Here is a 15,981-nt window from a genome sequence, read left to right on the forward strand (position 1 = left end):
GAGGAAAACTTTTGAACAACATATAAATAAAATCATCTGAAATAAATTTCTTTTCTCAGAAGATAAATATTTTAAATTACTAGATAGTGAATTCACTACCCAAAACTACATTAATAAATACAATTGCGAATACAAATAGTTGTATAATTAATTATAAGTTTGTAAACCCACATGTGCATGAATGTGCTGAAATGGTTTTGAAATGGCCACAATTTATGCATCGCGTATGTACCGTTTTGATGCTCGTATATTCCAGAAATTTAGAAAGACTGAAACTATACTGAAATATAGTTATATAAGCTGCGCGCCCCGGCTCCGCCCGATCAGTTATTTGCCTTAGCTGAAATAATAAAGATTATCCTATCTTTAAATTGGATCAAACTGCGCATAGTGTGCAGATTTTATTAAAATCCGTTGAGTAATTTGAGTCGATCTCGGACAAACAACGTGACAGGTATATTACATACATTAAGAGTGATTGTGTACTTGTAGATATATCAATACATTATGTTGGTATCTTTTTATCCAATGTTTGCAAAAACGGAGGTTCTCAATCCGATTGTAGTTTGATATTTGTGGGTTACCAACCGTGATTATTTTTATGTTTGATAGGAAAATATTGCTATCATTTTAGAATCTTGAGTGGTAGTCCACAGGAAAGTCCGTAACCTTTATGTCCAGAAAAATTTCATTACATATTTTACATTTAAGTTTTTATAACAATGAATATTTTGTTGTATCCCTTATATAACCATAACTTGATGTTAAGACTATTATTTATTTATTAGAACAATCTCTCCAATGTTTTGTCGATTACTAATCTCATCAATTTTATGTAGATGATACTTCTATTGAAATATTGTGTTTAAACAATTCTTTTATCTCAAGCAAACTATATCGTAGAATACGTCAGTGAGGAAAATTCGACATCCTCAATTTACAGTATGTACCTAGTCAAATTCTCCTTTTTATGAAGTCTGTTAATAATATGCTTTTTCATTTTAGAATAGTGGATACACAATGACCCTCAATGAATTAGAGTGGATAAGATGTAATAATATAACATTCTGGTAACAGATATATCAAACGATGAAAAATACATTGATTCTTTTAGAGCGATGCGTAAAGAAGACAGCAGTGCTCAGGGTCAAATAGTGACGGAGATTCTACAACACTTGCACGCATGTAACAACTCGGTGAAGGTGTTCCATGGACGAGAAGATGATCTGCAGATTATTGAGGATTATATGAACAATTCTTCAGATAAACCGCTGGTTTTGTATGGAGAAGGTTTATACCGATATTAGAACTTTACAATAACAATTGTTTGAATGAACGCTGCTAGAATTTAAATAGAAATGCTTACTGAGATCTTTGCAAATAGCTGATTAAAAATCTTGTGTAAGGAATTTTAACAAATCTTGAGTTTATATTATATTCATCAACCTAACTTTCGCATGAAGAATCGTTTCCAAATCGCTTCAACTGGTTAGAAGCTTCAAAGCCACAGAGACACGTGAAAATTCTAAAATTCCTCCTGTTGCACATAGACTTTTAAAGAAAACATCGTTTTTAAGAAGTGATGTAAACTATACTTGTTAAAAACTACTTGTCACATTAATAAAGTTTAATGCAAAATAATAAAAAATGCTTATATCAGAGTGTACTCCTTTTTTTGGGTTCAGTTAAAGAGAGTATCTATAAAATTATTTATCCTAACCAGGTGGTTGTGGTAAAACCAGCTTACTAGCGAAAAGTTCAGCCATGTCTCTGAACAGCTGGTTCGCAGAAGTGCGGCCGACCAACATCATTCGGTTCCTTGGGACCACTCCAGACTCCAGCGCTTTGACACCGACGCTTATATCCATTTGTCAGCAGGTAAGTGTTTAGGCTTCATTTAACTCCTTGTAATTGTGAGTCATTGTGTTTGTTTTAAATTATTCTTATCTGGTTTCTTTCGGTTTGATTTTTGGTGGAAACTTTTTTGAAGCAATACCTAAATGGGATTATTTCTGCTTTGTTATAATTAATAATTTAGAAAAGTAGTATTAAAAACAAAATACATCGTTGTATTATGAAAACGCTTTTTTATTATTATTACCTTTGAATCTTAAGTAAATTCAATCTCAACTGTTTTTTTTCAAGCTTTACCATAATAGAATAATCTCTATTCTAATAAATGCCTACAATAAAGTTATTCCCAATTCCAGATCTCCTACAACTTTGCGCTCCCATTCGAGAGCATCCCAGACGACCTAGTGCCGCTGACCGCGCACTTCAAGCAACTACTAACGATGGCAACACTGCAGCAGCCACTGCTTTTGTTCCTGGATTCCGTGGACCAGCTCACTGGCATTGGCACTGAGAATAACAAGGTCTCCTGGCTGCCGACTAGACTTCCACCGCATTGTAAGGTGGGTGGTTAAATAGGTCTTTTAGAACTTTGTACTCCTATTCGAGAGCATTCGAAAACATGGTTTCTATAGACTGTTCAGAATAGTTGAAACAGTTTCATCTAAAGATATACAATTTTCTATACCAGAACCTAATCAATCAAAAGATTGAAAACTACTCCCGTGTTTTGATAGTTGTTTATAGTCAAGTATACCAACTATGTGATCATTCAGCAGTATCTTAACTTTTTGTTATTTATGAATTATATTTATTATACTTAATGCTATTCCAATTCCTATCGGAAATAAAATCCAGGATGCCATTACAATTTTTATTTCGGCATATTTAACAATTGAAAAATTTTATATGTTTTTTGTATTTCTTAGATAATAGTAACATGTGCATGCGAAGAAACCAATCCAGAAGTATCAAAGGAATATGACGTGCTCCGGCGCATGATTGACTCGGAAGAGAATTTTCTAGAAGTCAAGGCTCTGGGTGAAGACCTCGCTATGCAAGTTTTAAAGTACGTCAAATTTACTGTTTCATATTATTTATATACAGAATTTTCAGAATTTTGCACTTGAATAATGCTTGATCACATAAGTGGACTAATAATTTCTATTTCATAAACAATGCTATGGTAACAAAGTTATAAAAAAGGATTTAAACCGCATTCAATTGTCAAAACTAGAATAAATTTAAGTAGGAGGCACCGCATTTTGAATAAAAAAAGGATATATAAATAGCCTTTTTTGTTTAATAATTATTTTGAAGTCAAATGAAAATATTTTCAATATAGAAAATTATAAATTCACATACATATTTTAACTGTTCTTTCTATTCTTGATCAATTTTTATTTATTCATTCATTCAACGTAGGTTATGGATGGCAGCGGCTGCAAGGGATTTGTCGAACTACCAGTGGCGGCTGGTCTCCAATGCTATCGGACAATGCTCCTTGCCCATCTTTGTTAAATTGGTCTTTGCTGAGGTGTGTTGAAATACCTAAAATGTTATTGATTTAAAGAGAGTTTACATTTGCTATAGAATAACTTTGCAATTTACATTATTCTTCTATTTCTTTGAGAGTAAGTAGGCTATATTCCGAAATGAAACTATTGATTAAGATTTAGTCCTGGCCTTTTTATGGCCAATGAAGTCAGTTATATTTAATCGTATAAAAAATAATGATTATTATATTATACATCTCTTTCATCTTTGAAGTTTGAAATACATATTATTTCGAAAGGTCAACTGTTTTCACATTAAAAGATAAACTCTTCAGGTGTGCAGATGGCGAAGTTACACCAAACCTCAAGACACGCATTTAGCGTCCACGGTCATGGACTCTATCATGATGCTCTTCGAAAGAATTGAAAAGCAGGTGCGTGCTAAGTTCATTTGGGACCGTCAGATATCAATGTTTATGGTCATATTTTTACAGGTTTTACTGATGGCTTTATCCTCTTCTATGTTTTCTTGAGTTGAATTAAGTATTGATAATTAAGTATATATGAGGCTGATTTTGAGTGAGTATTTATGTCTAAACTTGAGTTACAATTTGATATGAGTTGAAATTCTACTTCTACAAAAGCGTTAAATAGTTTGCATTAAGGTTTATGTGTTTTTTCATTGAGTCCATTATTAAGTTTGAGTTTGAACTCAACTTTGAGTTTGAGGTTGCGTACTTTAACTTCAAGTTTCGGTTTGAATTCGAGTATAAGTCACTTCCAGCACGGTCGTCTACTGGTATTCCACGCTCTCGCATACATCACAGCGGCTCGCAGCGGCCTCTCGGAGACTGAGCTTGAAGATCTCATCTCGCTGGACGATCGGGTGCTGGATGATGTGTACCAGTACCACCTGCCGCCGGTGAGGAGGATACCGCCGCTGCTGTGGACCAGGTGGGGGAGTTGTGGGGCTATATGGGCAATATAACGGTTAGCTTTCCATGCATCACGGTCAAGTGATGCCGATTTAAGTGGTTCTTTTTGTAAGCTAATAAATGTCTCAATGGAGCATTGCTTCTTTTTGGGCCTCTTTTATGTAGATATAGCTATTGAGCGTTACGTTTGTTTATGTTTCTGCCAAAATTAGCTATTTTCATTTTAAACAAGAGAGAATGTCTATATGGCTGATCATCTTCCTTAAAATAATTATGTTTATATTAAATTTAAAAGTGCTATATTTTTAACTATTCACTACCATAATAAGAGAATCTGGGACGACTGTATACTAAACAAACTTGATTGACAAACATTCCAGTAATGACCTATACTTGGTTGCATATTTCATTGACTCATCACCCATCACCAAAGGATCCGCAACGATTTACCCAATTACCTGTCGGAGCGCGAGGCGGACGGCGTGTCGGTGATGAACTGGTACCACCGGCAGTTCCGCGACACCGCCAGGGAGAGGTACTTCAAGAACATGAACATGGCCATGTACTTCCATTCGATGATCGCGGATTATTATCTTGGTGAGTTGCTGGTTGGTAAGTTGATAAATTTATTTGTATATCTTTGATTTTGGAGGTTGGTAAGCAGAATATAAGTATGTTTATTTTGTCTCTACAAACCAGAAAAACAAAATAAACATGTGCATCTACAGTGGAATAAAGAACTTCCTACTTTTAGGCACTCAGCAACGTAACGTTTAACTCTATGTAGTTTGAGCGCCAATGTGGTCACTTTATTAACTATTATTACAACTCAGATGGTCACGCTTTCTGTACCTTCATTACTTATATATTATTGTTTAAAATTTTTTAACACGACTTAATGGAAATAGATATAATTGATATAGTTTTTATGATTGGTTTTTTGAAATTACGGAAATTCTGAAGAATTTTTCCGAAAACTCAAAGGCATTAAAACTACTGTATATTTTATAAAAGGTTTTTTTTTAATGTTATAGGAATATGGGGAGGAGGAATACCAAAGCCTTTCAAATATACGGAAATCCAACGACACAGATTTAACCTGGCGGATAAGGAAGGTGTCGCTGATAGGAAAGTGCCTCTACAGCCGTTGGTGTTTACGTCAGCTGATGGATCCAGCAAGAGATACAATTTGAGAAAGGTTACAGTTATTTTTCCTTTTAGTTGAAATTTTCCTACAATCTTAATTTTATAAAACACGCTTAACGTCAACTTCAGATACGATTCGACGTCCTTCGCTTTACCAGTTTCATGATCGTTTTTTTTTAGTATTCTTTATTTATTAAAAGATCTCATTTAATAGTAAGTGGTATTGGTTCTGCTACATATTGTATTTTTATTTTATGATGGTGTGTTATTTTAAAGTTTATTTGTGTGTATGATTTGGTTCAAATGCCCTTCCTTCTCATTTCAATTCGATAAACGAGCGTAGGTCCAAAAGGATCCTAAGTAATTAGGAAACTTTACCATTGCGGTGCATTGACTTTCCAGTTCGGCGAGCTGCCCTTCCACCTGGTGCGTTCGAAGCGCTTCACCGACCTGTACGCGGAGGTGCTGTTCAACTACGAGTGGCTCCACGCCAAGCTCAACTGCTGTCCCTTGCAGGCCGTGCTCGCTGACTTCGAAGACGCCAAGCTGCATGTTAATAAGGATGCTGTTAGGTAGAAATATCTTTAGCAGGTATTAGAAAGAGTAGGCTCTGATGAAGTTTGGTTTATAGGTTTGTAACAGAGTTCAATTTTAATGGAATCTTGGCACGTAACAAGAATACCATCATTTTTGTTTGACATTTGTTTAACTTTTTAAGTCATTGGAGATAGATTTGTTATTTGAGATGTATTGGAGTGATGTATGATAATATTTAAAGGCGTGTGTGTGTAGTTCAAGTTTTGTTTAATATTGCAATAAAAATGTAAAGATAGATGTATTTATAAACCAAAAAAAATTATTTGCTCACATATTATAGCCATTGCGTTAATTACAAATCCCAATATATATCCTAACCGTAAATGTAACACCTGGTGGAACTGCTCCCCAGGGAGCTGATGCTGGTGGCGGACGCGCTGCGGCTGGGCGGCGCCATCCTGGGCACGCACCCCGCCATGCTGGCGCCGCAGCTCGTGGGGCGGCTGCTGCCCGAGGCGCGCCACAACCCCGCCGTGGCGGCGCTGCTGCGCCAGTGCCACGACAAGGGCCGCAACCACTGCGCCCTGCTGCCCGCGCACCACTGCCTGCACACCCCGGGCGGACCTTTGAAGGTTCACATTATTTGTTTCCCATCATACAAGTACCTATTTTTTATAGAATGACATATACAATTATGTATAGAGGGAAAACTCAAAAAAATCTCAGAATGTATTTTGAAACTTTTCTAAAGCATTTGACTACTTAGAACATTGAATTATGGCTCAAACTCAATTACTATGGAATTAGCGGTTTAGCTCAGAACCTAATAACTTCATATCTTCAGATTAGGATACAAACCGGTGCTGTTAATGGAGAAAGTTCTTGCGGCGCGTCGATTAACATGGGCATTCATCTATTTTAAGGCCCATTTCGTTCATTATTTTTGACCATTTGTAATTTGTAGTATTTTAATGAAATAAATGTATTAATTGAACTGATTTTATGTATTAAGCAATGGTGAAATGTGAACATCCATTATTCTATTTAAAAATCTATTTAGCTTCCCTCAGTACTCGCTGATGGATATATATTGAGCCCCACTCTTCCCCAAGTACCCACTAAAACACGATCAGTTCTCTTCACCACCAGTACTCGCTGGAAGGGCACCAGTTCGCGGTATTCGCGTTCCGGCTCAGCTCGGACAAGCGGCACGTGGTGTCGCTGTCGAGCCGCGTGATCTCGTGGGACCTCGCCACGTCGGACCTGGCGCGCGACCTCAGCCCGCAGCTGGAGGGCATCATGCAGAACCTGGAACTGTCCCCGGACAACAAGTGGGCGGCGGCCTCCACTAATAACTCGGTGGTGAGTGACGATAGCCGGTGGCGATGTGTTGCAAGGTAATGATAAATGGCGATGATGTGATACAAAATGATGATAAGTGGTGATGTGATGCAGTGCATGCATGCAGTCTAGTCCCGAAACATTTTATCAGTCAAGCAAAATATAATCAGTCAACGGTACAACTTTCTTTAAAGACCAATTAAAAAAAGTGGTAATACTTTATAAAGCCAAGATTTTTAGAATGCTCATAAGTAGAAGAAACAAAAGAACCTAACAATTAAACACACAAACAAATAGATCGATCATTCAGCGATCAATAAATGTATATATTACAATAAATCTTTATATATGTATCGTTAAATATGAAACAGATATCTTTTAAGCAATATTATCACTTCACTCAGCTATATTAACTTACCCTTTTGAATAATTTTGATAGAACTATTTTGTCAAATGTAACAAAAACTACAAAATTTTGAAATCAATTTATTTATTTATTTATAATAATTAAAACGGTTTTACACCAATAACATTAATTATCAATTTTTATCAATTGAATGAACAAGAATTTGTAAATTAAATGCATTTATCACTTTATTACTGGTCTCTTTGCTTCTTACAATTAAATATCCAAGTACCTTATTTTTAATTCTAATAAAACTACAATATGAACAAAGTACTTGATATGTAAAATAAAAGGTAATATTCAATGTGTTTATGTTACAGTCCATTTTGCTGAATATGCTAACAAGTGAATACATTACGATCGATAACCCATTGGACGAAGGTAATATTACTTAATAAAATTTCATAAGAGGATCATTCAGAATGTGTTCCATTAAATAAACAAATCTATTAATTCCTGTATTTCTGGCATGATCAATATCTATATCGACATGTTTATGTCCACATCTCTACTTCTTTCTGGAACTAAATTAAAAATATTGAATTTCAAAATTTATACTTTACTGGTTTTACGTATTTTATAATTATCACCAATAACATCATATTCACCTCATTGAAATTCCCTATACCTGATTTTATTGCATGTTGAAAAAATCCACAAACAGGTGAAACAGTCCGCGGGGTGTTCGTACTGAACCATCACATGATCATCTACGGGCCGCGCTCGTGGGTGCAGTACAGCACGCGAGGCGAACACGAGTACACGGGGTTCGCGCCCGCGGTGGACCCCTACGACGATGTGGAATGGGAGATATTGTGTGAGTCTTTGTTTCATCGTCATCACCGCTATCATCGTCAGCATAATCATTATCATAAACATCATCATTATCATCAACAATAGCACCATCATCATTATCGCCATCATTACTATAGTTGCACCGCGGGACACCTATTTCTTATAATATAAAGATTTACTAGCTGTTACCCGCGTTTGAAACCGCGTAAGTCCGTATCCCGTAAGAATATCGGTATAAAAAGTGCCTAAGTGTTATTTCAGTTGTCCAGCTATCTACGAAGCAAATTTCATTGCAATCGGTTCAGTATTTTTTGCGTGAAAGAGTAACAAACGCACACATACATGTGCATCCATCCTCACAAACTTTCGCATTTATAGTATTATTATTCGCCAGTAGATGTCAGGAAGAGTCATAATAAATTGGGTCTACTCAGACGCCTCCTATTTGTTAAAAAAGTAAGTTTAAGTCGATAAAACACGAATATAACATTTTCTAAAAAAGATTCCTAGCTAGATCGATTTATCGCCCCCGAAACCCCCTATATACTAAATTTCATGAAAATCGTTGGAGCCGATTCCGAGATTCCAAATATATATATATATACAAGAATTGCTCGTTTAAAGATGTAAGATATAAAGTGGTTAATGTGGTTAGTAATCATATCAATCTGCTATGGAATTAAACAAATCAATTTGTTAAAAAATTTGGTAAGAATATCAAACTAATCGTATCCTATCTATATATAGATTGTAGATCATAATCACATAAATAGCAATACAAATATTCGAATTTATTATAAAGCTAATTCCACACTATGTTGCTATTTATTGTCCTATAAAGTAAATAAAAGACGGGCAGGGTGAACGTGTACATAACAATGTATGTATATATGTAGCTATATATATTCTATTGCTATTATATTATATAGCAGTTTAAGAGCCGCTTGGTTTGATAGATGAAAAGATTAAAAGGTTTCAATACATTCTATACCACATACTGTAATCTAACGTACGATTTCACTTCCTTTAGCCATGGATTTCCGAGACTTAGAGAATATAGTCCTCGTAATGTGGAGCGGAGATTTAGACGACGATAGGCTTCTAGTCCACTTCTTCAAGTCTGGAACTTGGATGAAACCGCTGCGGTGTCGCGGTGCTGTCAGTCTGAATAAGGCCTGGAGCAGGGTCTATTCTAGTGACCCTGAAAGGGGCTATCAGGTAATTTGGATAAATGATATCACCTTATAATTTTAGTAAAATACTGTGTGTTTAGTTATTAGTTTAAAACATATTCATAAATTTGTTAAAACGTTGTAAATTTAATTGTGAATTTCATATATTTGTTCGCTTTGGGGGACGCACAATGAAGAACAAACATTTCCAAATGAAATTGAAAAATATGTAAACAGATGTATTATTTAAATAAATATATCCGTTTACATATCTTTACTTCAAAGAAAATAAGTGTCATTATTTTAGATATCAGCATATGAATTGGACGAGGAAGAACAAACGTGGACGAAAGTGGAAGAGCTACATCATCAAGAAACAGATACAGCTGAAGCGATGTTGCAGTTGAAAAGGGGGAAGAAAGATAGGATGTTACTGGGTTTGATATTATTTTTAGCTTTCATATCGTACAAAATAACGTTTTTATTTAGACGGTCAAAAGAATAATTACTGGTTATGTGTCCAATAATGTATTTGTATTATCTAAAATAATCTCAAATAATAAAGAATAATAAAAAAAAATCTAAAATAATAAAGAATAATAACATCGTCTTCAATTTGTATTATTCTTTAAAAATAAAATAAATTCCTCGTAAACCGTACATTTCCCACCACAAAACATCATATTCCACACCTTCCACCCATTAGTCTCGCAACCCTCTGACGTAACGATTTTTTGATGAAAAAAGGATTCTATCGAGCCAGCTTCGAAATTTTATCGCCGGAGTTCGCTGGCTCGCAGCCAACCTTCGGTTTAGTGCTCTACCTAGCTTTCATGTTACACGATGGGTTTTTTACAAGATTTATAACGTTTTCCAATAAAATTTTATGAACCTACAGATTGACTGTATATTCTGAATTATGGACTTTTTCTCTTGTTTTCGATTTAGGTTCAATTAAGAATTTCTTGCTATTACTAGTTATATAGAATAATATATAATATTATATAGAATAAATGTATTATAAGTCGTAATTAATGTGGAGTAAACTTTCTTATTGAAGTTTTGTATGTTCGCTATCGTATTTATTTATATTTGTATTGTAAATATATCGTATTTATTTATTTGGCTTCTTATACAGTTTTTCTTATTTTTCTTTATCTATTAGTTCTACTGATGTCATTCTTTTTTTACACATAAATATCAGTTACAATTAAGGATATCCTAATATTTTCATAATTTCAGCAACAACGACGTATAGCTTTGTGGTTTGGGATTTTAATAATTATATCCCACGAGGCAACCACGTTAAAGACATACCAAAAAACAAGGATGAAAAGGCTGATAAAGAAGATCTAGAAGAAGTAAGTATTAGTGACATTGTAATTAATGTGAATAGTATAAATACGAAAAATAAATAATATGAAATAAATATATATGTCCAATTCTTTGTACGTTCTTCTTTTAGAGCTAGACTTCTGTTAGTTGTAATAAATTTTTTACTGTAGTCAATCTGTAATTTAGGGTATGACAGCTACTTATAAAGCTACTTAATAAAAATAAAGTTATTGATTCGTTATATACCCAATGTCGCTATCTAGCCTATAATAATTTAAACTTCTATAAAAATAATTAAAATCATGTAATTACTAGGAAGAAAAAACAGATGAACCAGAAAAGGACCTAAGTTTAGAAGGGATAGTTTTAAAACTTCCACACACAATAAGGAACATATCTACCAAGATGACACAATCAAATTCATTTATGATTAGCAAAAATTACAAATACGCGGTTGCCGGAGTAAGGTGAGCTTAAATATATTAAAAATTTGTACCTTTATTTAAAATATTTTGTAACTAATAACTGAATTGTTTCACCACCATTATTAAAACATCTTCATTCTTAACCCAAATTCCAGAAAGAATCTTTACGTATGGAGCTTAGAAACGACTAAGCTAATAAAGATACTGGATGCTCATTTCGGTAGAATTGTCCAACTGGAACCGCTCACAGTGGGCACTTGGAATAATGTTATAACATCATCCATTGATAGAACCGTGAAGATATGGAACATTGATAATATATTTGAACAAGTGCATAAAATAGATAGACAGGAACTGCCTATTGATTCTGTTAGGTAAGTTGAAAAGGAACCTTTCACTGGTACGTTCTCTTCTGATTCTAGTTAAGATCCACGTCAAATAATTAATTTAAGTAAAAACTATAATCTAGATTATTTCACTAATCTTTAAAATAATGTTTACAAAATTCTTGAAAAATCTGATTATTATTATTTTTTTTTCAAGAAATAAATGCTGCTGCTGCTGCTGCTAGCTGAACATGATCTTAAAATTGCCCTACCTTCGCTGTCTCAATAACGTCATATAATGTCTATCAATGACTTACTCCACAGCTTGGCGCGCGATAAGCCGCTCGCGGTGACAGTGACGCGTAGCTGCTGGGGGCTGTGGGACACGCGCTCGGGGCGCCTGCTCGCGCAGCTGGCGGACGCCCCGCTGGGGGCCATCGTGACCCACGCGGTTATCACCCCCAGCGGGGACCACGTGCTCACCGCGGAGTCAGGCAACGTGGTCATGTGGGACGTGCAGGATCAACAGGTGGGTGGTGTTGGTGGGACTTTTGGGGAATTATCTGTCTTTGGTTAAACAGAGTGTTTAACCAAAGACAGATAATTCCCCGTGTTGATGGGAATAAATTTGAGTATATACTTGTAATTTATTTTACATTCGCTTATCACTTGGGCTATGTATTAAAGAATAAATAGGTTGAAAGGAATTCGAATGGTAGTATAAAAATCGATAAATTCCAGTTATGATATAAAATGCGTCAACTTTAACTTTAGCTAAGCACAGTTGTGAAGATTTTATTCAATTAGTCTTTAAGGTGGATAATGAATATCAAAGTTGATATCCACACCATAATATGATACAATGAATAAGATAAATAATTCTATTCCCAAAGGTTGTTTTTAAAGAAGAACAGAAGGGTGTTAAGCAATTGCTTCTTTTGGAAGATGGAACTAAACTGTTGACGATATCGATGAAAGTGCCAACGGACAATGTGGACAATGTTGCTATAGCGCATATTGTGGCTAGAACTATTCCAGGTAAATTTGTCATCACACTTCATACTAATATTAAAAATGTGAAGTTTGTTTGTTTGGATGTTTGTCCTTCAATCACGCTATAACGCACACGAAAGAAATTACTGAACGGATTTTGATGAAATTTGGTATACGGAGTGGGTTTGAGCTGACTTGGGTGATAGGGTACTTTTTAATCCGATTAAATGCTTTCTTGCGATAAAACAGGACGAGCGTCTAGTGTATAAATATTTTATTGTTTTAAGTCGCATCTGTAGATGTTCTTAAAGGTTTTCATTAATTGATTCAATGCAGAATGTCAGAATAGACACTAGACCAGTAGACAGTTAGTGAAGTACAATTCATTTATTTTATATTCAAATATACTAATGTAAATTCGATATTCAACCCAAATTACTAAATAAAACTGTGTGTATAGTTTCATCGTTTGTATAACAAACGTCAAAGTTGAAGAGTTCATTTGTTTATTCGAACGCACTTATCTCAGTAACCACTTGTTCGAATTGGAAAATTATATATGTGTCGATCAGCACATTTACTGCCGAAGGCTCTACCATATTCGTCGTGAGTGGGACCGTAGGGCACAGCTAGTAAAGAATACTAGAAATTCTAAAGTAACAAGTCAAAATTCTCAAACACTTCCAGATGGCGAAAAGATCTACACAGTGGAATACGAAGTACGTGGTACGGGATATAAAGCGGCTGTGGTGTCCGCGGACGAGCACCACATCGTGGCCCCGGGGCTGGACAAGTCCTCCCGGGAGTGCCTGCATGTGTTCCACGCGAGGACCGGAGCGAGGATACATAGGTACCTACGCTGTGTTATAGCTTACGTAGCTTTTCTTCAATTACCCACTTTGATCATTTGTTCAAAAATGAAGGAGGTTCTGGCTGTCAGTTAAGAACCTCCTTCTTTTTGTGTTTGATGGAAAATGTTGTCAATTGGTCCCACATTAGAATTTGGAGTAGAACCTCCCCCTCTCCGGGGCCCCTTTTTGTATGAAATATTTATTAATTGATTCTTCATTGTACATTTTGCTACAAAGAAAAATTATAGTTCACTTGAATTATAAAAGAAATGTATCAAACCACTGTGAAATTACGTTTTTATACAATCGATCGGTTTGAGTCGAGCTTACTTCTGTACGAATTTATCCAACTTGCGCTAGGAAGATATGACACACCCACAGAAGATTGGCGTGAAATCGCACCATGTGAATGTTTCTGTGTTTCGTCTGGCGATTGCAGTAGCCAGAAGCCCCGTATCCTTTACCTCATCCTTTACAGACTATTTCTTTAGCCCCATCGTCAATTTTTTCCTTATCCTGTATACCTTAAAAGCGGGCAAGGCAACACACTCTACCTCTGCAAATGTTTATGGCTTACCATCAGCGAAATACCAGCTCCGTTGCCCCTTCAAACATAAAAAATCGGGTGTCTTTATTACTATTGTACCTCAAAATCTTAATTTACCATACTCTTACATAACCTCCAGGATCCCCATAAAGAACAGCGGCATCAAGGACATGCAGTCGGTAGTGGCGTTGCCGCACAAACCGCACTGGGTCGGCGTCATCGGCAATGACAAGGCGGGCATCCTCGACATCAAAACTAAGAGACATGTCAGGTATTTTAAGCTATGCAAAAATATTTACTGTAGCTTAATGTATAACTAGTTGCTATTAATGTCCGAAGTCTAGTTTAATAATGAATGAATGGTTGAGTTCGACAACTGCCACTTTAGGTTTGTGCATAGGTCCTTCCCTCTTAGTTTTCAACAGCCCTCATAAGCTGCCTTCATAGAAGTGCTAGGGTGATTTAGGATTTGACTGAATTGACGTCTTTTTTTTTTCACATAAAATAAGCGGTTGGTGTCGATTTGCGGAATCATGTGCGTTTTAAAATTATTAACCCACAACGCGAAATGAGGGGTGTTGTAAGTTTGACGAGTCTGTTGTGTGTGTGTCTCTGTATGTCTGCGGCATTATAACTATATGATTATTGAAAAAGTTCAAGACCAACAGCCGTTTTCTGGTTGATGACGGCATCTAGCAAATTAATATAACAATCTTATTAACTCCCTCAATACGGATATCGAATGAAACAGTTTGACAAGTTATATATACTATATCAAATTTCTAAATCAAAATCGCCGAAAACACAAAATGTAGTAGTGGGTTTTTAAAAAGAAATGGAATGATATAACGAGGTTCGTGCCCCGGTGGAACGGCGCGGTGACGCGGTCGGGGCGCAGCGGGCTGAGCGCGCCGCCGCGCGGGGGGCTGGAGCTCATCGAGCTGAAGCGCGGCGCGCCGCTACACCAGCTCATTTCGCGCGCCGCCGAGGGCGTCTTCTCCATCATCACCCTGTTCAGCTCCAACGACGAGTACGTCTTCTACTACCATAGCGGTCGCAAGACGTTACGGGTTTTCAGGTGTGTGATGATTTGGCGTCAGTGTTTTTTTATTTATGTATAAATAATACGAGATGTTTTGTCTTTTTTTTAGTTTTATAACATTGAATAGCTTTATAAACGAGTAATTTCAAAAAAAATTAAATTTGATCACTAGGCGGGATTCGAACCCGCGTCATTTTGTCAAGTTGCAGTATCGCCTAACCTCTAGGCCACCCGTGATCTCTAATAACCTCAACCATCATCGGATGGCATGCGGGAACTTTGAACTGAAAGAGTAGAAGAAATTCTATTGTTAAGGCGAAAATATAGTTTAAGATAAGGAATTTTGCACGGCGTTTTGTTGTTGAATTATTTGTACATTGAAACATTGTGAGGCGCGTGCGCAGGACGGTGGACGGCAAGGCGATAGCGGAGTACCGCGCGCCGGCCGAGGTGACGGGCGTGGCGAGCGCGGCGCGCGGCGCCGCCGTCGCGCTCGCCGCGCAGGACGGCTGCCTCACCATACTTAACATCGTCGATCCTTATAAGTAGCTCTTTCGTTAAATTGATAACTAAATTGCGGGAGTGGTTATTTACAATTAACCTCGAACAACTACGCACTCAATCTAACATCTAACAAATTGATTTACCTTTTTTTTAATTAGGCATAAAATTTACTGTAACATTATTTTAACGGAGAAGTCACTAACGACTAAAAGACAGTTTTCAACTGCATCATTCATTTTTTTCTTATATTAGATTAAGTCATAATTAAATTAGATGTAG

General features: G+C 36.2%; 1 protein-coding gene across 1 annotated transcript in view; it reads left to right on the forward strand.

The window, feature by feature from the left end:
- The window catches only part of LOC119837606 (NACHT and WD repeat domain-containing protein 2), a 29,688-nt gene extending 13,941 nt beyond the window's left edge, over nt 1–15,747 (forward strand). Inside the window, exons 8-32 of the mRNA XM_038363259.1 lie at nt 1,115–1,290; nt 1,724–1,878; nt 2,211–2,414; nt 2,781–2,920; nt 3,277–3,388; nt 3,683–3,781; nt 4,132–4,301; nt 4,716–4,879; nt 5,317–5,480; nt 5,831–6,000; nt 6,378–6,597; nt 7,115–7,327; nt 8,033–8,093; nt 8,377–8,529; nt 9,538–9,725; nt 9,987–10,116; nt 10,922–11,040; nt 11,330–11,481; nt 11,595–11,813; nt 12,090–12,294; nt 12,659–12,803; nt 13,446–13,608; nt 14,296–14,427; nt 15,010–15,234; nt 15,603–15,747. Coding sequence (XP_038219187.1) covers nt 1,115–1,290; nt 1,724–1,878; nt 2,211–2,414; nt 2,781–2,920; nt 3,277–3,388; nt 3,683–3,781; nt 4,132–4,301; nt 4,716–4,879; nt 5,317–5,480; nt 5,831–6,000; nt 6,378–6,597; nt 7,115–7,327; nt 8,033–8,093; nt 8,377–8,529; nt 9,538–9,725; nt 9,987–10,116; nt 10,922–11,040; nt 11,330–11,481; nt 11,595–11,813; nt 12,090–12,294; nt 12,659–12,803; nt 13,446–13,608; nt 14,296–14,427; nt 15,010–15,234; nt 15,603–15,747 — 4,024 coding nt within the window. The remainder of the gene's footprint in view (nt 1–1,114; nt 1,291–1,723; nt 1,879–2,210; nt 2,415–2,780; nt 2,921–3,276; nt 3,389–3,682; nt 3,782–4,131; nt 4,302–4,715; nt 4,880–5,316; nt 5,481–5,830; nt 6,001–6,377; nt 6,598–7,114; nt 7,328–8,032; nt 8,094–8,376; nt 8,530–9,537; nt 9,726–9,986; nt 10,117–10,921; nt 11,041–11,329; nt 11,482–11,594; nt 11,814–12,089; nt 12,295–12,658; nt 12,804–13,445; nt 13,609–14,295; nt 14,428–15,009; nt 15,235–15,602) is intronic.
- Nucleotides 15,748–15,981: the final 234 nt, after the last annotated feature.

This window comes from Zerene cesonia, chromosome 28, assembly GCF_012273895.1.
Source record: "Zerene cesonia ecotype Mississippi chromosome 28, Zerene_cesonia_1.1, whole genome shotgun sequence".
NCBI lineage: Eukaryota > Metazoa > Arthropoda > Insecta > Lepidoptera > Pieridae > Zerene > Zerene cesonia.